This window comes from Lynx rufus, unplaced genomic scaffold, assembly GCF_022079265.1.
Source record: "Lynx rufus isolate CCGP_SWC_20201006 ecotype Redwood Valley unplaced genomic scaffold, mLynRuf1.p SCAF_1, whole genome shotgun sequence".
Lineage (NCBI taxonomy): Eukaryota > Metazoa > Chordata > Mammalia > Carnivora > Felidae > Lynx > Lynx rufus.
Genome location: NW_025814823.1, coordinates 25,307,745 through 25,331,387, shown reverse-complemented (window position 1 = coordinate 25,331,387; position 23,643 = coordinate 25,307,745). Strand labels below are relative to the sequence as shown.

Below are 23,643 nucleotides of genomic sequence, written 5' to 3'. Positions count from 1 at the left end.
GAATCGGTATTTTTATATCCTTTGAGTAAATACCTAGTAGTGCAATTGCTGGGTCGTAGGGTAGTTCTATTTTTAGCTTTTTGAGGAATCTCCATACTGTTTTCCAGAGTGGATGCACCAGTTTGCAATCCCAGCAACAGTGTCAGCGGGTTCCTCTTTCTCCACAACCCTGCCAACATCTGTTGTTTTCTGTGTTGTTAATTTTAGTCATTCTGACAGGTGAGAGGTGGTATCTCATGGTTTTGATTTGTATTTCCCTGATGATGAGTGATGTTGAGCATCTTTTCACGTGCCTGTTACTCATCTGTATGTCTTCTGCCCATTTTTTCACTGGATTATTATTTTTTTGGGGGGGGTGTTGAGTATGAAAAGTGCTTTATGGATTTTGGATACTAACCTTTTGTCAGATATGTCATTTGAAAATATCTTCTCTCATTCTGTAGACTGTCTTTTAGTTTTGTGGGTTGTTTTCTTGACTATGCTGAAGCTTTTTAACTTGATGAAGTCCCAATAGTTCATTTTTGCTTTTGTTTTCCTTGCCTCCAGTGATGTGTTGAGTAAGAAGTTGCTATGGCCGATGTCAGAGGTTGCTGTCTGTGTTCTCCTCTAGGATTTTGATGGTTTCCTATCTCACATTTAGGTCTTTCCATTTTGAATTTATTTTTGTGTACAGTGTAAGAAAGCGGTCCTGTTTCATTCTTCTCCACGTAGCTGTTCAGTTTTTCCAGCATTATTTATTGAAAGACTGTCTTTTTTCCATTGGATATTCTTTCCTGCTTTGTTGAGGATTAGTTGGCCATATAGTTGTGGGCCCACTTCTGGGTCTTCTGTTCCACTGATCTATGTATCTGTTTTTGTGCCAGTACCATACTGTCTTGATGACTACAGCCTTGTAATACAGCTTGAAGTCCAGGATTGTAATGCCTCCAGCTTTGGTTTTCTTCTTCAAGATTGATTTGGCTATTCGTGGTCTTATCTAGTTCTATACACATTTTAGGATTGTTTATTCTAGCTCTGTGAAGAATGCTGGTGGCATTTTGACAGAGATTGCATTAAATGTGTAGATTGCTTTGAGTAGTATAGACATTTTAATAATGTTTGTTCTTCCAATCATGAGCATGGAATGTTTTCCCACTTCTTTGTGTCCTCTTCAAGTTCTTTAATAAGTGTTCTATTGTTTTAGGTATCTTATGGTTTTTGGTGTAATTCTAAATGGGATCAATTCTTTGATTTCTTTATCTGCTGCTTCATTATTGGTGTACAGAAACGCAACAGATTTCTTTACATTGATTTTATATCTTATGACTTTGCTGAATTCGTGTATATTTGCAATTTTTTTGGTGGAGTCTTTTGGGTTTTCTATATAGAGTATCATGTCATCTGCAGATAGTGAAAGCTTGACTTCTTCCTTGCCCATATGGATGCCTTTTACTTATTTTTGTTGTCTGATTGCTGAGGCTAAGGCTTCCAGGACAATGTTAAATAGTAATGGTGACAGCGGACGTCCCTGTCTTGTTCCTGACCGTAGAGGAAAAGCTCTGTTTTTCCTCATTGAGGGTGATATTAACTGCAGGTCCTTTCTATATGACCTTTATGCTGATGTTGAGGTATGTTCCATCTATACCTACTTTTTGTCAAGAATGGATGCTATATTCTGTCAGATGCTTTTTCTGCATTTATTGAAAGGACCGTATGATTCTTATCCTTTCTTTTATTAATGGGGTGCATCACATTGGTTGATTTGCAAATACTGAACCACCCTGCAGCCCAGGAATAAATCCCACTTGATTGTGGTGAATAATTCTTTTAAGGTACCTTTTAAGGTACTGTTGAATTCGATTTGTTAGTATGTTGTGGAGAATTTTTGCATCCATAGTCATCAGGGATATTGGCCTGCAATTCCTTCTAGTGGGCCCTTTGTATGGCTTTGGAATCAAGGTAATGCTGGCTCCATAGAAGGAGTTTGGAAGTTTTCCTTCCATTTCTATTTTTTGGAACAATTTGAGAGGAATAGGTAATAACTCTTCTTTAAATATCTGGTAGAATTCCCCTGGGAAGCCATTTGGCCCTGGACTTTGGTTTGTTGGAAATTTTTGATTATTGATTCAATTTCTTTGCTGGTTATGGGTCTGCTCAAGTTTTCTATTTCTTCCTGTTTCATTTTTGGTGGTTAGTATGTTAATAGAAATTTGTCCATTTCTTCCAGATTGCCCAGTTTGTTGGCATATAATTTTTCATATATTCTCTTATTGTTTGTACTTTTGTGGTGTTGATTTCCTCTTTCACTTGTGATTTTACCTATTTGGGTCCTTGCTCTTTTCTTTTTGAGAAGTCTGGTTTATCAATTTTATTAATTCTTTCAGAGAACCAGCTCTTAGTTTCATTGATCATTTCTACTGTTTGTTTTGTTGTTTCTATATTGTTTATTTCTGCTCTAATCCTTATTATTTTCCTTCTTCTGCCAGCTTTAGGCTTTATTTACTCTTCCTTTTCTAGATCGGTTAGATGGTGTATTTGAGACTTCTCTTGCTTCTTGATGTAGGCCTGTATTGCAATATACTTTCCTCTTAGGACTGCCTTTGCTGCATCCCAAAGGTTTTGGATGTTGGTTTTCATTTTCATTTGCTTACATGTACTTTTTAAATTTCTTCTTTAATTTACTGGTTAACTTATTCCTTCTTTAGTAGTAGGATGTTCCTTAACCTCCATGTGTTTGTGGTCTTCCTAAATTTTTTCTTCTGGTTGACTTCAAGTTTCATAGTGTTGTGGTCTAAAAATATGCCTGGTATGATTGCAGTCTTTTTGTACATGTTGAGGGCTGATCTGTGACCCGGCAAATGATCTATTCTGGAGAAAGTTCCATGTGCACTTGAGAAGAATGTGTATTCTTCTGCTTCAGGATGAAATGTTCTGAATATATCTGTTAAGTCCATCCACTCCGGTGTATCATTCAAAGCCATTGTTTTCTTGTTAATTTTCTGCTTAGATGATCTGTCCATTGTTGTAACTGGGGTGTTAAGGGTCCCTTACTGTTAATATATTATTATCAATGAGTTTCTTTATGTTTGTTATAATAGATTTATATATTTGGGTGCTCCTAAATTGGCTGTATAAGTATTTACAATTGTTAGATCTTCTTGATGGATAGGCCCCGTAATTATGATATAATACCCATCTTCATGTCATATTACAGTCTTTATTTAAAAAAATTTTTTTAACGTTTATTTATTTTTGAGACAGAGAGAGAGAGAGAGAGAGAGAGAGAGAGAGAGAGAGAGCATGAACAGGGGAGGGTCAGAGAAAGAGGGAGACACAGAATCTGAAACAGACTCCAGGCTCTGAGCTGTCAGCACAGAACCCAACGTGGGGCTTGAACCCACTGAACGCGAGATCATGACCGGAGCTGAAGTCGGACGCTTAGCTGACTGAGCCACCCAGGCGCCCCACAGTCTTTATTTTAAAATCTAGTTTGTCTGATATAAGTATGGCTACTCCGGCTTTCTTTTGACGTCCATTAGCATGATAGATGGTTCTCCATCCACTCATTTTCAATCTGCAGGTGTCTTTAGGTCTAAAATGAGTCTCTTATAGGCAGCATATAGATTTAAAAAAAAAATCCATTCTGATACCCTATGTCTTTTGATTGGAGCATTTAGTACATTTACATTCAGAGTGATTATTGAAAGATATGAGTTTAGTGCCATTGTGTTACCTGTAAAGTTGGTATTTCTGGTGATGTTCTCTGTTCCTGTGTAGTCTTTGTTGCTTTGATCTTTTTCCCCCCACTTAGAGAGTCCCCTTTAATATTTCTTGCAGGGCTGGTTTAGTGGTCACAAACTCCTTTAGTTTTTGTTTGTCTGGGAAACTCTCTCTCTCCAGCTTTGCTGGATAATGTATTCTTGGCTACATATTTTTCCCATTCAGCTTGTTGCCATTCCCTTCTGGCCTGCCAAGTTTCTGTGGACAGATTTGCTGTGAATCTGATCTGTCTTCACTTTTAGGCTAAGAATTTTTCTCTTGCTGCTTTCAGGATTCTTTCCCTGTCTGTGTAATTTGTGAATTTGACTATGATATGTCTAGGTGATAGCTGGTTTTTGTTGAATTTTTTTTTTTAATGTTTATTTATTTTTGAGAGAGACAGAGACAGAATGTGAGTGGGTTAGGGGCAGAGAGAGAGGGAGGCACAGAATCCAAAGCAGGCTCCAGGTTCCGTGCTGTCAGCACAGAGCCTGATGCAGGGCTCAAACTCACGAACTGTGAAATCATGACCTGAGCCGAAGTCAGTAGCTCAACCGACTGAGCCACACAGGCGCCCCTAGTTTTTGTTGAATTTAATGGGAGTTCTCTGTGTTTCTTGGGTTTTGATGTCTGTGTTCTTCCCAGATTACAGAAGTTTTCAGCTATAATTTGCTCATATAAACCTTCTGCCTCCTTTTCTCTTTCTTCATCTTCTGAGACTCCTATGATATGAATGTTATTACATTTTAAGAAGTTGCCAAGTTCCTTAAGTCTACCTTCATGATCCAATACCTTTCTTTCCCTCTTCTTTTCAGCTTCATTATATTCTATAATTTTATCTTCTGTTTCACTGATTAATTCCTCTGCTTTGTTGATCCTCACTGTTATGGCATCTATTCAGGTTTGTACCTTGGGTATAGCATTTTTAATTTTGGCCTGACTAGATAGATTTTAGTTCTTTTATCTCTGCAGTAAGGGATTCTCTAGTGTCTTCTATGCTTTTTTTTTTTTTCAAGCCCAGCTAGTATCCTTATAATTGTTGTTTTAAATTCTAATTCAGACATCTTACTTATATCTGTATCGATTAAACCCCTGGCTGGTTTCTACTTCCTGTTCTTTTCTTCTGGGGTGAATTCCTCCGTCTTGTCATTTTGTCCAGAAAAAAAAAATCTAGATCCTAGCTGTGTTTTGGTCTGCTTGTTAAAAGAAGCTAGATCCAAAATATATATATAATAAAAAATTAAATAATTAAACATTGAAAAATTAAAAAATAAAAATAAAAAGGAAGCTAGATCCTATTTCCCCTAGAGCTGAAGCTTTGTGGCACTCTATGATCAGTAGACTTGGTACATGTGAGTGGTTTGTGCTGGTCTTCTGGGGGAGGAGCCTGTTGCACTGATTCTCAGGTGGCCTTGCCCTAGTGAAGATGCACCTGCAGGGCGCAGGGGGTGGGGTTTTGTGTAGTGGCTCTGGGCTCCTTTTGGCAATACTGTTTAGCTCACTGCGGTTCGTCACTGCAGGTGGGCAAGAAATGAGATTTTTTTTTTAATTTTAATTTTTTAATTTTATTTTTTCTTCTCTTGTGGTTCTATTTTATTTTTTTTAATATGGAATTTATTGTCAAATTGGTTTCCATACAACACCCAGTGCTCATCCCAAAAGGTGCCCTCCTCAATACCCATCACCCACCCTCCCTGCCCTCCCACCCCCCATCAACCCTCAGTTTGTTCTCAGTTTTTAGGAGTCTCTTATGCTTTGGCTCTCTTCCACTCTAACCTCTTTTTTTTTTTCTTCCCCTCCCCCATGGGTTTCTGTTAAGTTTCTCCGGATCCACATAAGAGTGAAAACATATGGTATCTGTCTTTCTCTGTATGGCTTATTTCACTTAGCATAACACTCCAGTTCCGTCCATGTTGCTACAAAAGGCCATATTTCATTCTTTCTCATTGCCGTATAGTACTCCATCGTGTATATAAACCACAATTCATCAGTTGATGGACATTTAGGCTCTTTCCATCATTTGGCTATTGTTGAAAGGGCTGCTATAAACATTGGGGTACAAGTGCCCCTTTGCATCAGCACTCCTGTATCCCTTGGCTAAATTCCTAGCAGTGCTATTGCTGGGTCATAGGGCAGATCTATCTTTAATTTTTTGAGGAACCTCCACACTGTTTTCCAGAGTGGCTGCACCAGTTTGCATCGCCCCCCTCTCATCTCTGGATCAGGGAGCTTATGCTTGCCACTCCTCAGGAAGCCCTCACAGATAAGCAAACAATCACCCCTTCTGTGTCCCTGCTTCTGTCAGATCCCCACCTGCACTCTGTGTGTGTTTGAGCTGTCCACCTGTCAGGTGGCACAGCTTTCCTGGGTTTTCTCTCAGGCATGGCTGTGTTTCAGAACTAACTTTCGGATACCCCCGTGGGGCGGCCCAGTACTGATCCTCTGGGGGAGAGTCTCCGTGCCCTGTGGCCGGTGCTGGCTTGTCCCAGAGAGTGGTTGCGTGACTGTGCGGTGGCTCGGAGTTTATGGTAAATCGCAGCAGAAAGCTGGCGCCAAGGTCGCTGCCCTCGGCGGGCATCTTTGTTCCCGTGCTGGTGAATGCGGCAGCTCAGTGGTGCCCACCGGGTCTTTTGCCCGCGGAAAGGCCAGATCCCCCCTACCAAACGCACTCCCGGCACGGGCACCACTTCTCCCAGGGCAGCCCAGGGGATCCTCGGACTGAGCTGCCCACTCTTGCTGCGGCACCACCAGGGGCCACCCTGGCGATCCCCCTGACCTCTGAAACTTCAGACTCGGACCCTGTAATCTGCTGTGTATAAAAGCTGGCAGTATTGGGGCGCCTGGGTGGCTCAGTCGGTTAAGCATCCGACTCAGGCTCCGGTCATGATCTCGCGGCCCGTGAGTTTAAGCCCCGCATCGGGCTCTGTGCTGACAGCTCAGAGCCTGGAGCCTGTTTCAGATTCTGTGTCTCCCTCTCTCTCTCTGACCCTCCCCTGTTCATGCTCTTTCTCTGTCTCAAAAATAAATGAACGTTAAAATAAAAAAAAAAATTTTTTTTTTAAAAAGCTGGAGGTATTTAAACCTTCTCCATGGGGAGCCTGGGTGGCGCAGTCGGTTAAGCGTCCGACTTCAGCCAGGTCACGATCTCGCGGTCCGTGGGTTCGAGCCCCGCGTCGGGCTCTGTGCTGACTGCTCAGAGCCTGGAGCCTGTTTCCGATTCTGTGTCTCCCTCTCTCTCTGCCCCTCCCCCGTTCATGCTCTGTCTCTCTCTGTCCCAAAAATAAATAAACGTTGAAAAAAAAAATTTAAAATTAAACCCTCTCCTTTTTCCCAGCCAACAGTTTCGGGGAAGAGTTTTCCCCGTGAAGTCCCCGGTGCATGTTTTCACTCTCTCTCTCTTTCTTTGCTCACCTCCGCAGCACCTGCGGCTCTTTTCTCACCCAAATCAACTCTTTGTGGTTCCTACCTTCCACAAGGTGGCCGTTTTTTGTTTTTTGTTTTTCTGCCTGTAGACATGCAGCTTTGTTTGCTCGGTCCTCAGATCGATTTCTTGGGAGTTCAGAGAGATTTGATGTTTCTCTAGCTGTGTTTGAGGTAGGAGGCAAGTGTAGGGTGACCCTACCCATCTACCCTCTTAACTGGCCATTCTCCGGGGTTGATTTTTGTGTACATTTTAAATTTTTTAGGGGATGGACCTTTATATTATACACTTCTATTTTCCTCCTCCCAATCTTACCCAAATGCCTAAGACGGGGCCCGAAGGGAGAAGAGTCTCAGTGAACCCTAGTAAAAGCCCCGGTTAATCTGCCCATAACCCCCACACTCAGGTGTGCCTCTGTATTTGTATTCACACTGTATATTAGTTCTGACAACTCCCTGATGTTATGTGTGTGTCTCATCCCCCCCCCCCCCCCCGCCACAAAAACCCTGCACAAAGTAACAACACCAATGCACTGCCATACTTACCTCAGTCTTGCTGTGGACCCATCCCGTATCTACTTCCAATTTCTTCTTACGATAAACCACACGACGAGTTTTTTTGGCTTCTGTCACAGGCTCCTCACCTTGTGGTGGTTGTTTCCATAAGTGAAATGTGCAAGTCGACGTCTCCGCAGTTTTGGCCGTGAGGAAGTCTGGTAGAAAAGAGAAAGGAAGCCTGGATCTGTCTTTCTCAGACAGGTTGAGGGTTTGAGACATCGGCCATATTCCCCCAAGTGGCGAAGGCTGCCAGATGGTGGAAAAGGCAGGTCTCTGGAGAGAAATGTAAGGGTTGAAGTTGCAGCTTTCTCAGTTTTGGCATCCGTCCACTCAAAATGCATTTATCGAGGGCCTACAGTGTGCCGGTCCGAGGCTAGATGCCAGATGCCGTGGTGAGGACCACCCAGTCCAGACTTGGGCGGGGGGTGTGAAGGTGACATACCAGCCACACGCTGCTAACAAGCATGGCTGCTAATTCTGGTAATTTACAAAATGGGCAAAAGTGGGGAGCCATTTACAAAAAAAAGGAAACGCTTCAAACCCTGTTATGTCAACTTAAAACATAAATGTGTGTTAGCGTGCCACGTTACTCTTTTTTAAAGTTTATTTCTTTATTTTGAGAGAGAAAGAGAGAGTGCGGGCACATCGGCGTGGGGGAGGGGCAGCAAGACAGGGAGAGAGAGGATCTCAAGCAGGCTTGGGATGTGGAGCTGGATCTCAGGAAACGTGACATCGTGACCTGAGACAAAAATCGAGAGCTGGACACTTACCCGACTGAGTCACCCAGGTGTCCCCGTATGCCATGACAAAATGCAGGGCAAGACCTCTCCTTTGTGGGTGCTTCTGATGCTGGACTCTGTGATCTTTTTTGCTCAAAGCACATTAATAATTTATTATCTATAATTTTCAGTTTTGGTAGTTTGTAAGCAGTCTGCAGAATCACAGACTTAAAAAATTCTGTATATTCCCCAATCTTTAATGGATGTTCTGTCCACATATAAATTTAAAGTAGTGTTTCATTTTTTAATGTTTTATTTATTTTTAAGAGAGAGAGAGAAAGAGTGAGCAGGGGAGGAGCAGGGAGAGAGGGAGATGGAATCCTCCCTGAAGCAGACTCCAGACTCTGAGCCATCAGCACAGAGCCCTACGCGGGGCTCGAACTCACAAACTGTGAGATCATGATCTGAGCCGAAGTTGAACGCTCGACCAACTGAGCCACTTAGGTGTCCCTAAAGTAGTGTTTTTCTTTTTTAAATTTTTTAAAACATTTATTTATTTTTGAGACAGAGACAGAGCATGAACGGGGGAGGGTCACAGAGAGAATCTGAAACAGGCTCCAGGTTCATTTATCAGCACAGAGCCTGACGCAGGGCTTGAACTCATGAAGCACGAGATCATGACCTGAGCCAAAGTCGGACGCTCATCGACTGAGCCACCCAGGCGCCCCTAAAAAGTTTTTTAAAAAGCTATTTTCTTGGGGTGCCTGGGTGGCTCAGTTGGTTAAGCCTTCGACTTCGGCCCAGATCATGATCTCATGGTTCGTGGGTTTGAGCTGCATGTCGGGCTCTGTGCTGACAGCTCAGAGCCTGGAGCCTGCTTCGGATTCTGTGTCTCCCTCTCTCTCTGCCCCTCCCCCACTTGTGCTCTGTCTCTCTCTCTCAAAAATAAATAAAATGTAAAAAAAAAAAATTAAAAAGCTATTTTCTTATTGAGTCTTTTGAAAGTATTCAACTTCGTTTTCACAGCAACAAGTTTCTTTTTATCATCATTTCTGTCAATTTCTATATGAGTTGAATTTTGGAACTAGATTAGTAGGGCAGCTGACTCTCAGCGGGTGTCAGACAAGCCATGGGAGCAGCAGGAGAATCTGGGACAGTGGCACGTCTGAGAAACTAAGGAGGCCACTGGCTAGAACTCGGAGTGGAGGCTTTTCCGCAGGAAAATGAGGAGACAGAGGTGGGAGGGCAGGGTCATTTGGAAACCTGTGTGAGAAGTTTGGAAGGGGGTCTCAGTCTCCCTGTGAGAAGCACCTTCTCCAGTGCCTGCTTACAAATGATAATGATTTGTCAGAGGGAAAAAGCTGAAGTGAGCCCAGCCACTGTTTGTGAGTGTCTCTTAGAAATTAATAGAAAACATTTCTAAAATGGTAATGACAAAAGAGGACATATATATGCTCATTTTTTCCCCTATCGGAATGCTAAAATCGTGGACGCTTTGTTTTGTGCTATACATCCGGCTGTGCCATCGTTAGGGGGAGGCTTTAGGCTGCCTTTCTGAGCCTCTGTTCCTTTAAAATGGAATAATGATGCCTACAGAGACCTACTGAGTTACAGTAAAACCTTGGTTTGTGAGCATAATTCATTTCCGGAAACATGCTTGCAATCCAAAGCACTCGTGTATCAAAGGGAATTTCAAGAACCATTGGTTCAGTTGTGATCACGTGACATTCGGTACCACTCGTATCGCAAGACATTGTTCATTTATCAAGTTAAAGTTTATCAGAAATGTTTGCTCGTCTTGCAGAACAAGTTACTCGCAATCCAAGGTTTTATTGTACTGTGAAATCATGTCTACACCGTGCCTGCCACCTAGTAGAGGGTCAATATATCTGTGGCCTTCACTCGGGGAGCTTTGAATTTTGATGGCTCATGATTCAGTATCTTCCCACCTCTTTTCCCAGACTAGATGGTTCTGAACAGGAAAGGCCACTTAATTTGAGAGGCCCCATGCAAAATGAAAATGCGGGGCGCCTGGGTGGCGCAGTCGGTTAAGCGTCCGACTTCAGCCAGGTCACGATCTCACGGTCCGTGAGTTCGAGCCCCGCGTCGGGCTCTGGGCTGACAGCTCAGAGCCTGGAGCCCGTTTCCGATTCTGTGTCTCCCTCTCTCTCTGCCCCTCCCCCGTTCATGCTCTGTCTCTCTCTGTCCCAAAAATAAATAAACGTTGAAAAAAAAAGTTTAAAAAAAAAAAAATGAAAATGCAGAGGTCCTTGTTCTAATATTATTAAGAAGTTCAAGACGGTGAGAACAGGGCATTGAATCAAGCGCAGCACCTTTCAAAGTATTGGGTCCCGTGTGACTGATCAGAGGTCCCACATTCATGAAGCCAGCCTGGGCTTGGGAATCAGCGTGTGCAGACAGGGAGGTGTGTGTGTAGAATACAGAATGGTCTGCATCCTGGAAGTAAGCGAGTTTGTATCTTGGAAGAGGCTGGGAGATTTCTTTGGGACTGGCTACAACCAGAACATGGAGGGGATGCCTTTTATCTATTAGAAGTGTTGCTTTTTTGTACAAAAAGTTCAAGGTGTTGCTTTTTTTTTGTATAAAGAATTCAAAGTGTTGCTTTTTTGTATAAAAAGTTCAATCCTTCTAGACTTCAATTGCCCAGAGGCAGGGGTAGTCGTGAGGCACTATGGGCGTTCAACAGTATTAAAATCTTATTCTCCAATTGGAAGTCCTATCCTGGATGTGTGGCAGTGGAGTATACAGAGAGGCCTTAATCTCCCAAAAGGAGCAAAAAGAAGAAAAGGAGAAAAAAAAATCATACATGCCCACATCCATTAAAAACAACAACCACAAAAACACCGAGTGCTTACTGTGTGCCTTACTGAAGTGGCAAGTAAGAAAAGACACAGGCATCTACAGCCCAGAGGGACCAGAAATATGAGCAGTAGACAAGTATAGTATCATAAGTGGAATAGATAATGTGTGCTGTGTTTTTGGCTGCTGAGCTTCTGAACCCCCCTCCTTGTTTTGGGGGCACCCCATTGTGTGAGTCTTGGTGGGAGGCAGGGCCTTCCCACTATGGAAGCCGAAGGTAGCAATTCCTTCTTGTCTCCTAGCTCCAGTGAGTGCCCGAGACCCAGGCTTAGAAGGCCCCCTCTTTTTCTTCCCCAGAAACACTAGCCTTTCGTTGGGGATGAGTCCCAGGTTTGGCCTGAGAGGTCTCGGGCAGCATGCGGCTCGTGCCCACACGACGACTGGGTGATCTCAGGTAAGTCCCTTAGCCTCCCTGAGCCTTAGCTTCGTTATCCTGCTTCACGTGGTTATGAGGGCTCATTCGAATCAGGCTACGTGAAAATAACCCGGTCCACAGAAGTTATTCCCTAAGAGTTCGATCAGGGGCATAAATTGGTATTGGGGGCCTGGAACATGGTCTTGGGAGGGAATCTGAGGATGTGTCCTGGCTCAGGGAGAAAAAGTACCAGGACTGGTTAGCCATGGGTATTGTTGACATTTCTGTGTTAGTTGGATATAGTAATCTTAAAGATTTCCATGTGGTGGCTTTGAGTCTCTGAATGAAATAGTCTCATGGCTTAGGCTCTTGGCCCAAGTTTTCCATTATTAGATTTTTTTTTAAAGAATTTGTTTGAGAGAAAGAGAGCAGGGGAAGGGCAGAGAGAGAGAGAGAGAGAGAGGGAGGGAGAGAGAGAATCTTAAGTAGGATCCATGCTCAACGTGAAGCCTGAAGTGGGTCTCAACCTCATGATCCCAAGATCATGACCTGAACCAGAATCAACAGTCAGATGCTTAACCAACAGAGCCACCCAGATGCCCCCTCCATGATTAAACTTAAAAACACTGGCAACCACCATGATGGGGAAATCTTAACAGCTGGACCTCAGATGCCTTCAGTATCTGGTAATGATCTAAGTAGCCCCTCCAGTCTAGTTTAGATCCCTTCTTATGGGGCTCTATGGACTTCTCTTCCTACCACAGCACTTAACCATTCCATACATGAATCCCCTGCTTTCTTATCTATCTTTACCCACAGTCCCCCAAAAAGGATAAGGGGGTCCCAGACTGTGTCCACCTTGCTTGGTGTTTTATCCCTGGAAGCGAGGACCTTGCTAGTCCGTTAGGTGCTGTAGTTAGGCAGTGAGCATTTCTGCCTCCTTTAGGGTTCGTGGCAGAAGGTAAGAGGCAATCACAGGATGGAAAAATGGGAGAGTAGTCCTTACTTTCACGTTTCTTCATAATCCAGAGGATTGTTTGCTTGTATTTTCCAAAATTTTTCTTCAACCTAAAGAGAATGTGAATTATCTCGAATGCATGTTTACGTGTCATGCTATACACAGTGTAGACAGTGCTAGAACCTGCCGAGTGTTTCTATTGTTGAAGAATTGGGCTCGTGCCTCTGCTTTCGGGGGCTGTTTTTCTTCCACTCAGTACTCAGGAATAAAGGGACAGTACAATGGTGTTGACCCAGTGCTTCCCCCCTGGACTTTAGGCTGACGCCCAAATCCTTCTAAACGAATTCAACAAGGGGCATCTTGGGAGCTAGGACAGGACTGGGGGGTCCAAATGTGAAACCGGCTCTAGGAGTTAAGCTCATGCAGCTTGATTTTTCTCTATGGCTGGTGCATATCCCAGTGAAGGTTACGTTTGGAAATAGCTGGGAAAAACGGCACCATCTGGGAGCTGGACAGAGTCACTTGAAACCCCTTTGCATTTAGTGGGAAAACTTCAAATACTCTCATTCAAAATGACTCATCATGAAAGCCACACTGAGGGCTGGTTCTTCAAAATAATCAAGCCCTTACCCCCTCTCCTGTCAACATACAAAGCAAGTCGTCTTGGGATTTCACTGGCTTGGGCTGTTTCTGTTCCAAATAAGGGTGGTCTCCCGGGGCAGCTGCGTTTCTTGGTTCTCAGATCAGAGCCCCTTTGAAGGGGAATGTGCTGAAAGGAGTGAGCTTCCCAGGCTTAATTGGATCTGAGAAGAAGGCCTTTGACCTGACCGATTTTAAGTGCTCAGTTCAGATTCCTTGAGGAGAGTGGAATAATTTAACCTCAAGTAACCCCAGGAAGCAAATACCTTTGGCTGGAAAGGGCTGTGCTATTTTGGCGGGCAGAGAGCAGGTTTACTGTTTGTACTTTAGAAGCAGTGGCGGGACTTGAGAATGAGCTCTTCATGGCCCATTTGCATTGAATGTTATTTGTTGTATCTGCAAGCACTTTGAATGGAATCGAAGCAGTTACCTAGCCTGCCATCATCTGTGAAAGGATAGGGACCAAACCGGGGGTGGGGGGGGGGTGAAGCCTGACTTGCAGGTCGAGAGCAGGATGCCAAACGTACGCAAGGGTTAAATTCCAGTGAGGGGATCCAGCCACAGGCACCCAAGGCCCTTTTGGAAAGCTTCCTCCCTTGGCTCTTTGCCCACCTTTGCCTATTCTTGCCAGCCGGCTCCTCAACAGCAGAGACTCTGAGATCCCCGCTATTCTTTAGATTGACTATATATTCTATAGATTGATCTACACATAGTAGATCAGCACATAGTAGGTGCTCAGGAAATATTTGTTGAGTGCAATCAGATTAGAATGAACCTTAGTTATAGGCCCAAGTGGGATGGAATAGGCGGGGGAAATGTCACATATGGGGCCCGGTAACTCACAGCGAAGTTACTTTGCATTTGTTTTTGTAGCTGTGTAAGGATCTGGAAGCTTGGATATTCTTTGTGTTTCACTCTGTGTGTTTTGCTTTCTCCTTTCCTAGAGAAGCCTCAGGGGTGTCTGGCCCCAGGACTCTACTGAGCCCAAAGCAGAAGTTGCTGGCAGTCAACCTCTCTTCTTGGTTTTGGAGAAAGCTTCAATTCATCAAGGAGGTTATGCAGGGCACCCTGTACCCCCACAGCTTGTTCCTTGGTGTCACTGCCAGCGTCTGCAAAAGACTTGCAGGAGGCTGGAACGTGCACCTTGCTTGCTACGATTTCTGATAGTTGGATGAATGAAAATCCAGGTTTCTCCGCAGCACATTCCGGACGTACAAATGGGAGTTTGGGGACATTTTGTGACCTGGGGCCGTGACAACTAGAAAGATTTGGTGCCAGCAACGGTCTGCAATAGCCTTATCATTCCCCACTCCAAATGGGGATTCTGGCCATCGCTCCCGGTCAGTGCAGCTCATGGCTTTTCCCACTCCAGGGAGCATGGAAAAGCATTAGCTAGCCTATGATGAAGCTAGGGAATTTCTTGTCAGATGCCCAAGATCTTGACCCCCCCATTGCCCCTTTTATTAAAAGAAAGGCCAGGGCTCTGACCCTTGCTCCCCGGACTTCTGTATAAGTTCATGGTACCTCCAAGACTTTTCCTGCCCTGGGTCTCCAACCTCTGTCACTGCCGGCCTTTGATCCTATCCTGTACCTCCCGTGCTCGTAGATTTCCTTGCTCTTGGTGGCAACCACATCATTCTGTCTACCTGCCCCTGACCTTCTCTTGCTTCTGTGCTCGCTCTTTGGCTCAGGGGACCTGCCTGGCCCTGGCCTTGGTCTTTTCTCTGGTGGCCCAGTTTATGCTTTCCGGGCTGCCACCGCTGGCCTACCTGAACCCGCTGACCAATAGCTTGATCTCTCCAGTCACTTACAGAATTCCCAGTTTCCTCCTGGTTTCACTCTCCAGAATCCCAGTCAGGGGGATGTCAATATCCTCTTCCAGTTCTTGGCGAGCAGCCATTTCTTTGAGCACGGTCCTAAACACTACCTGATAGGAGCCGTTGAGAACCTACAAAAGGAACATAGAATGAAATACCCGGAACAGGAGGATTAATGGCTTACTATAATTAAGCACTTTTCTGACTCCCCAAAGTGCCTGGTGAGATTTCAATATGCTAGTAGGAAAACACAAACCCTGGGAACAGTAGGGTGGCCAGTAAGATTTGTTTTAAAGACTATTTCCATTATTCTCATACTCCTCAATCCCCCATTTGCTCTCTCTCTCTCTCTCTCTCCATATATATATACACACGCATATATAAAATATATATAATATGTAATATTATTATTAATTTTTTAACAGAAGCATGGCAATAAGTCTTTTCAGAGCATAAAAGACTCCATTTCCCAAATGTGGAGATGGTTATAGAGCCTAAAAATGCTTCCATGATTTAAGGGCATACCAGGCTTTCTGAGTTGCAGGAAAGGCCAAGCTCCTAGTGGTTGCTTCACTGTGAAGGATGGCAGTCTTCAGGAAAGCAGGGTAGCACCTAACGCCTAACCCGTTATAGTAGCGGCCAATTCTGCGTTTAGAGATTCTTCCAAAGTACTGATGTTTCAAGCTGCCTTCTTGTTTTGTAAATCTGACCAATCTATCCCAAATCTGTGATTCTAATACCCGTGAAGCTTTCACGTCGCCCTGCTCACGACGTGAGGTTGAGGTTGAGGCCATTATGGCTGTTCAACATCCGATAACGTCCTGTATGCCGTTCACGTATTAGCCTCCTCTGGTAGGCGGAAGACCGACATATCCAAAGTTGTGTGTGAGCTGGGACAAATTTAAGAATGTAGCTTGTGGTTGGCTGGGTTTTTCCAGGTTGGGGGGGGGGCAGGCTGGGGTGCCTCAGGTCCGGCTTGCCTGATTCCCAGACTCCGCAGCTCCTCTCCAACGGGGGGTGTTGAGTTAGCTAACCAAGCAGGCTATTACACAGAGGCGGGTGGCTCTCGTGTCACGGGGCCCAGGTAAGCCAGCCAAAATCTAAGCCTATAAAATGCCTCAGTGTTATGAATCGAAACCTAAGGACCACCAGTCGCAAGTGGCCAAATGGGCTTTAAGCGACGGCCAATCAAAACTTTTGTTGCTCGGCTTCTGCCTCTTCTTTATAAAAGCCTCTCCCCAGCTCCCGCCAGCAGAGCACTTCCTAACCACTTCCGATTTGGTGGTACACAATTCGCATCGACATATGCTCAAGTAGACTCTTAAAATGTTTTGTAGGCCTCAGTTTGTCTCTTAGAACCGGAGTCTGCCTCTGAGCAGGGAGACGGTAAGGCCCGTGGCACCAATATGGCTGCCTCGAAATTCCTCATTGTTGACAGTTCTTCCCTTGGGACGGAGTGACTTCCTGTTTGCCTGGGCCAGGGATCTCTCCCCATCGTCTTTGGATTCTGAGTTTTGTCCCCCAGAAACCACGGTGCCCGCTGTGGCCCACCGGACAACAGACCCACGGGGTGGGCCTCGTTGAAGTTCTCGTCCCGTCCAGGCTGTGCCACCCTACTCGATTTAGCCAGCACACGTGACTTCTTAGAGGTCTGTCTCATTTGCTTCCCCTGCCTGTAGAGTAGAGCTAGCCTCCTCACCATGGCAGGTGTATCGAGTACCCCAGTGTTGGGTTCTCCATGCCCAGAGACCTCTCCTGGGTGAATCTCTGGTTCCCGCGACCGAAAACATTTGCACAGCCAGGTTTGTGAGGCGTGGGGACGTCACGGAATTAAAACAAGCGTGGATCGAGAACTAAAAGCAGCAAAGGGAGCCGAGCTGTCAGAATAGCCAAAGTATGAGAGCCCCTATCCGAATAGAAGGACTTAGCGCCCTCTCTTTAGTTTGTACCCCAGTGGTTTCCGGGATTCCCCCAAAAGGGGCCTCAAAAGTCCACACTGACAGGTCTTTCAGCTACAGGTACCATGTGGCATTTGCGCCATTCTTTCTGTCCTGCTCTGGCCCCGCCTGTCCACCTCTGCCTCCAGTGACGTTGCTCGGCTGCCTTCCAACCCGTACGGCTGCCTATGGTGAGGAGGCCAGTGTCTGGGGCTGGGTGGGGGCGGGCGTGGTGTAGTGCACCTGTCACCCGGCGCCTCCCCCGTGTGCTGTGCACAACCTCCCGGGAGGTGCCTCTCCTGTGCCTCAGACTGCCATCTCCATCCCGTACGGCACACCTCAGCGGACAGGGGTGCCGAAGGGCTCTGAGTAATTTAAGTTTCTAATTAAAACAATTCAGATTCCAACGCTTGCTGAAAAAAAATCTTTCTACCTTTTCTATTTTAAATTCAGAAGAATATATCAGCTTAATTTTGAGTTCCAGGGACACAAAATTTCAGTCCTGTGATTGTCGTTAGTACCTACAGTCCTGAGAAAGTTTCTTCGCTGTAATAGAAAGGATGCATGATAATGTTTCCACCTGAATCGGCGTGTAAATCTTAGATGTAAGTAGACACAGGAAATTAGAGCCACCAGCTTGCACCAGCGGGTAAAATCTTCATGCAGGAAAGAGGACACAGCAAACTGTAGATGTAAGGCTTGTTCAAACTATCGCGACTTCCCATCTCCTCTCTGGTTATGGGGTCCAGCTGGAGAAGGGACATCCGCGGACTCTGGGGGGCCGGTTCTGTGTCCCTCTGAGGGGTCGTGGTGGCAGGACGTGGGGAAGGCGAGCTGCCGCGAGCTGCTGCGGTGTTAGCCTGCATGGCACAGGCTGTTGTCTCAGTGTCTGTCCTGCGAGGCTGCCCCGTTCCTCGTCCTTCAGTCAGAGACAGCAGGCTTGCTTGTTGGGGTTTCTGAGTTGCTGTCTTTCAGCACTTAATCACCAGGGATATACGAAGCAAAAAGAGAACTCAGGAAACTCCCCACCATGTCATCCCTTGGGTCATGAGGTTACTAGCCAGTCTGATCGCTTGCCACCCTTCAATTTTTTTTAATGTTTATTTTATTTTTGAGAGAGAGAGAGAGAGCGAGGAGGAGAGGGGCAGAGAGAGAGGGAGACACAGAATCTGAAGCAGGCTCCAGGCTCTCAGCTGTCAGCACAGAGCTCGAGGCGGGGCCTGAACCCACGAATCGCAAGATTATGACCTGAGCTGAGGTCGGATGCTCAACCGACTGAACCACCAGGTGTCCCTCTCCACCCTTTTCTTTTCTCCACCCTTGAGAAGCTTCTTTTCTTTTTTTTTTTTAAATAATTTGTTTATTTTTTAACTTACATCCAAGTTAGGATATAGTGCCTCAATGATTTCAGGAGTAGATTCCTTAATGCCCCTCACCCATTTAGCCCATCCCCCCTCCCACCACCCCTTCAGGAGCCCCCTGTTTGTTCTCTATACTTAAGAGTCCTTCAGAGGCTTTTTCTATTTGTTTTTCATATAACGTCTAGGGTTTTAAGCTGTAGTAAGTGGGAAAAGTACATCTACTCCATCTTTCTAGAATTTAACGTCATTTTTATTGAGGTTTCGACAAAGACTGATTTGCCTTGATATCTAGATAAATTGAATGTTTTATTTTGGGCTTTGCCACCTTTCAACGGGTTCTGGAATGTGATTATATTATCAATAGGGCTCTGAAAGTAGGGCCATGGAGGGTTACCTTTGGTTTTCTTCTGACCCACTTTGATTTAATGTGTGGCATTTAAATTTTCATCTGTTTTAAGAAAAGCTCCTTTGGGCTATGCTAATAATGGAACGAAGCAATGAATCCCAGCACCAAGAGGCAGTTCCCCGCTGGCCTGGGGCCACACTGCTCCAACATCTGGAGGGAGGTGGGCTTGAGTTTTTATCTGACTTACCTTGTTATCGTAGCTCTCAGTTTCCACTGAGTTCGTGGGTTCATTTAATAAATCGTCCCAAAAGCTCTCTTTGGAAACAAACTCCATGGCTTTTGATTTTGGAGGGCACAGCAGAAGCGAAGGCATTTGGAAAAACAGCCACAACAACGAGCAAACAAAACCAAAACCAAAAGGAAACGGAGTTACGGCATTTTGCCCTTTTAAATAAAAATGCATGCATCATCAATAAGGCTTTAGGTAAACTCATCAAGTTTCCTAAAATTCAGCTGGGGGATATTAATAAGATAGGAATAAAAGGGTCAGTTTCAGTGGCTGACTTTAGGAAGTGTGTGTTACTAGCGGCTGGTGAAGGTTCACCCGACACAGTGACATTTGAGTGAGTCCTGAATGAAGTAAGGCAATGGACAAGCAGGCAGATAGCTGGAAAAGAACATTCCTGGCAGGGGGCTAGCAGGTGCAAAGGCCCTGAGGTGACAGTATGTGGGAGTGTGGCTGACATAACTGACAAACTGTTAAGAGGCACAGTATACCTGGAAAGGGGTGAATATGGAAGGTAGCGGGAGTGGAAATGGGGGAGCGGGGAAGGGGTTACAAGGCCAGCTCACAGAGGACCTTATAGGCTATGGGAAGAATTTTAGATTTTATTCTGGGAGAGATCTATTCTGAGTGTGATTTCCTCTTGGAAATCCCGAGGAATATTCCTAACTCCTGCCAGTGTTGTAAAAAAATTGCCGATTTCCAGACGTACGTACGGCTCCTAATTGCGAATTAAAGCATAAGAGCTACATTCTCGAGCCTGTGAGCGCATAAAAAGCAGAGAGCAAATGCCTTTGTTCTCAAGGTCAGGTACAGCCTGGGCCAGGAGAGGGGCTTAGAGCCTCCAGGGTCGACGGGGTGCAAATTGAATCAAGGAATTGATAATTACATCTTGGGCCCCATCTCCTGCTCCCGGGAAGGTGTGGCTCTTGAGGGGGGGCGCTCAGGGACGGGCTCTCAGACGGTAATTGAGCCCCCAGGGAAATTACTGGGGCCTGTTTTCTCCGCTTCAGGATGACAGCAGTTCCTTGAAGCCGGCCCACCCAGAGAGCCCTGAAAATCCACCAGGTTGGTGCAGGGCTGACTTATTGTGTCCGATTTTGTGTCTCTGTGACACCTTTGGGGATGGAGAAGATTCTCCGTGATCTCTGCACGCGTTTACCTTGCACTTCTTCCCAGTTTTGGTTCAGTAATAAAAACTCTGTTGGGATAGAGAGCCCCCACTCAGCTAGACCGACACCAGGCCCGGGGGTCTGGAATTCTGCTCGATTCCAGAAACACCTTGTGTCCCCCAGAAACACGGAAACGGCCGAGAAACGTTTTGAAAAGCCATTCAGGAACACCCAGCAACAATCCATGGGAGTTCCAGCAAACTCTGAGGGGGAGGCTCCTGGTGGTGGTCACTGGAGAGCGGATGTGGAGGACCTGGGAGAACGCGTCTGGAGAGACGGAGTGGCAGGAGGTGCCTCCCGTGGAAGATTCTTCGAGTATGCGCCCGCCCTAGATTGAGAGTGAGAGCCTGGCTCTGGCCCAAATAGCTTAGCAAGTCCCCATCATTTGTGATTCCCCATTTGAATAGGCTTTATGGAATAAGGCTAATGAACGGAAACGAAATTAGGTGTTTATCGCGGGAAGAAGGTGGCTTGGCAGTCCTGAATGCCGAACGACAGCCTTCTGAAGGGTTCGATTCAACATAATAATTAACCGTACTAACGTCAACGGGCGCTGTCTCCATGTCAAGACAAGCTCAGCAGATGTGCGGCAACAGCCACAACTGGGGCTGAACGACAAGGAAAAGCTTCATGCCTAATGCCTAATTAACTTTCCCTTTGGGGATTTCTGTCTACCTCTACCTTTGTTCTGGTGAGCTGCTCATCTTCTCCTGTGAGGCCCTATGGGAGGGTTGGTGGGGGCGGGGGAAGTGTCAGGCCCTTGAGCGGTGGCCCTACGGGCTACTTGCAACCTGTCACCCAGCCCCTTGGCTCTCTGGTCCCCTCTTCTGTGTCAGGCTCGTCTTCAGGGCAGCACAGAGGAGCGGGGCTGACGTTGGTAGGCGCCAGGCACACAGGATTCCCTAAAGTAGACTGTGTCCTCTCTGGAGCCGATTAGGCACAGATCTTAATTTTTTCTCCATCCAATCAGTGCCTCTCTTCTAATGGCTTTTCCTGCCGGAACCACAGTTCCCGGATTCGGGAGAGATGTTTGAGCCGCCCCTGCAGGGCAGATCCCCTCATTGTGGATGAGGAAAGGGGGAGAGGAAGCAGTGAAGCATGAGCCGTGGGGCCGGCTCTGAAAAGCGGGCAACCTAGCTCTGCTGATAAACAGGCGACAGAAGCAACTTTGTCCTGCCTTCACCTCCTCGACCTTTCCTGTAGTAAGTTCCTTCTTATTCTCGACAGGTGGGTTGAGGGATTGGCTCGTCTGGTGATTGCTAAGGGCACAAGTCTATAAGCTGTTCTCAAACCTTGCTCCTCGAAGTGGGGCCCATGGATTAGTAGCAGTAGCTGCTGCTGGGAGCTTGTGAGAAATACAGGACCTCAGACCTACTGAGCCGGAATCTGCATTTTAACAAGATCCTCAGTGATCGTTCTGTCCATTAAAGTTTGAGCGGCACAGCTCTAAACCCTCCCTGGAAATGGATTAAGATGAAGACAATTCTATTGATCGGTACCCTTCTGGGGGGGGGGGTTGGGTAGCGGGTGGGATACATTGTCTAGAGTCTGAGAGTTTGTTTGATAAGCCACCTGTGTGTCCCAGACTTAATCTCCCCCTCAGCCCCTACCACGTTGAAAGACAAGATACTGTAGTCCCTAAGTTGTTTCTAATAGGATGGGCCTGGTTAATTGTGGGGCTTTTGCTTTGGGAGTGAGGGTGGGAGGTGTCAGTGGGGATTTTGCCACCATCAGGATTCCCTCCTGTCTTTCCCCTTCATAGGATTCAACTAAGCCCTCCTTAATGAAGAACGAACGTGTTTCAAGGCACCATTTGTGGGGGCTCCAATTTATTCCCTACCAAGGCGCCATTGGATATGTCTATTTGGACAGGCCCTCGCGTCCTTGTCAAGCCCTGCTGTCCAGCCCTCGGGGATGCCGGCAGCCAGCTAGACCCTCTTGAAATGTGGGGCTCCTGAGTAAGGGATGAACTTCTCTCCCAGGTCATTCCGTCTTGCTCCAGAGACCCTCTCTCTGTTTCTCATTCTATTCCTCCTCTTCAGGAAAGGACACGGAAGCCCATCCAAGTTCAGAGGCCGTGTGCCCAGCACAACCCCGGGTCCTCTCGAGGACTTGGTGCAAGCCGGACCAGCAAGGGCCCCACCCTCCCGGGCCACCACCCCGCAGCCCAGGACACTCTGCGGGGAGCAGGGATCTTTGGATATATTATGCCGGGCGCTTACCACTTTCCTCCTCATGAGCCACGTCAGGGGTAGCACACACTGAAAAAGAGTAGCAACAATTATTGATAGGATGTGGTATGGTGAACTTGTCTCGACCTTTGGGTCCCTGAGGGAATCGGTTTAAAAAGCACGTCCCAAAGAGCTGGGGGAGACCAGAGTGGAGATCGTGGGTTTTGGGGTAAGTGGCTTCTACAGTCTTTGGCAGTTTGAGGCCTGTTGCTTACGTTCGACAAATAGTGATTCCCCTCCCTCTGTTCACACTTCATCCCGCCCACCAGAATTTAAATTCTGAGAAGGTGTCATTTTTTTCTTTTCACGGGCACACTGAGCTCCTGGAGGAACAGGTGTACAACGTAGCGATTCAACAGCTCTGTGTGCTCTGCTACGTTCACTGCAAGCGTGGCCACTGTCTGTCAGAGGTTGTGATGGTTTTGTCCATCTTATATCCTGCCCAGTACGCAGTAGGTGAACAATTAAGTGTCGGTAGGTATACGGTAAATGTCACGGAAGAAACTGAGTAAGGGTAACCTATTATCTTTCCTTCCAATTCCAGTGGTAAATACCCTCACCTCCCTTTTCAAAATTCAATCTCATTCAAATTTAAAAGCACTTTACCCTTTGGCTCCGTTTCTTCCTTGGTCCCTGAGCCTGGCACCAAGCCCTAGAAATAATGCCTTGGCCACTGGCCTTAGGTAAGATCGCTGTATCCTAAAAGGTCAAAGGAGGTCTCTCTTTGGCCGGGGGCACGCTCATCCTGTTATTCTTACCTTCTTGTGGATGGATTTGTTAACTTCTACAAGTCATTTAAAATCATCATAAGATCGGGGCGGCTGGGTGGCTCAGTCGGTTAAGCGTCTGACTTCAGCTCAGGTCACGATCTCGCGGTCCGTGAGTTCGAGCCCCGCGTCGGGCTCTGGGCTGATGGCTCAGAGCCTGGAGCCTGCTTTCGATTCTGTGTCTCCCTCTCTCTCTGCCCCTCCCCCATTCATGCTCTGTCTCTCTCTGTCTCAAAAATAAATAAACGTTAAAACAAAAATTAAAAAAAAAATAAAATCATCATAAGATCATAAGATTTAAATACCTTCCAAATCTGACTTCTCAGTGGTTAGTGTGGTTGTTGAGAGTTTTAGTTTTGATTTTGATTTTGCAGGTGCTGTTGAGAGACAGAAGAAGGTGGCCATTAGCGATTTTAAACTCCCACTTTCCGAGGGGTCCATATTAGACATTTAGGGCCCGAA

General features: G+C 46.1%; 1 protein-coding gene across 1 annotated transcript in view; it reads right to left on the bottom strand.

Moving 5' to 3' along the window:
* ERICH6B (glutamate rich 6B) overlaps positions 1–23,643 on the bottom strand; it is a 56,494-nt gene that overhangs the window by 15,580 nt on the left and 17,271 nt on the right. Inside the window, exons 3-4 of the mRNA XM_047074843.1 lie at positions 15,079–15,215; positions 12,677–12,738 (exon numbers count right to left, since the gene is read on the bottom strand). Coding sequence (XP_046930799.1) covers positions 12,677–12,738; positions 15,079–15,215 — 199 coding nt within the window. The remainder of the gene's footprint in view (positions 1–12,676; positions 12,739–15,078; positions 15,216–23,643) is intronic.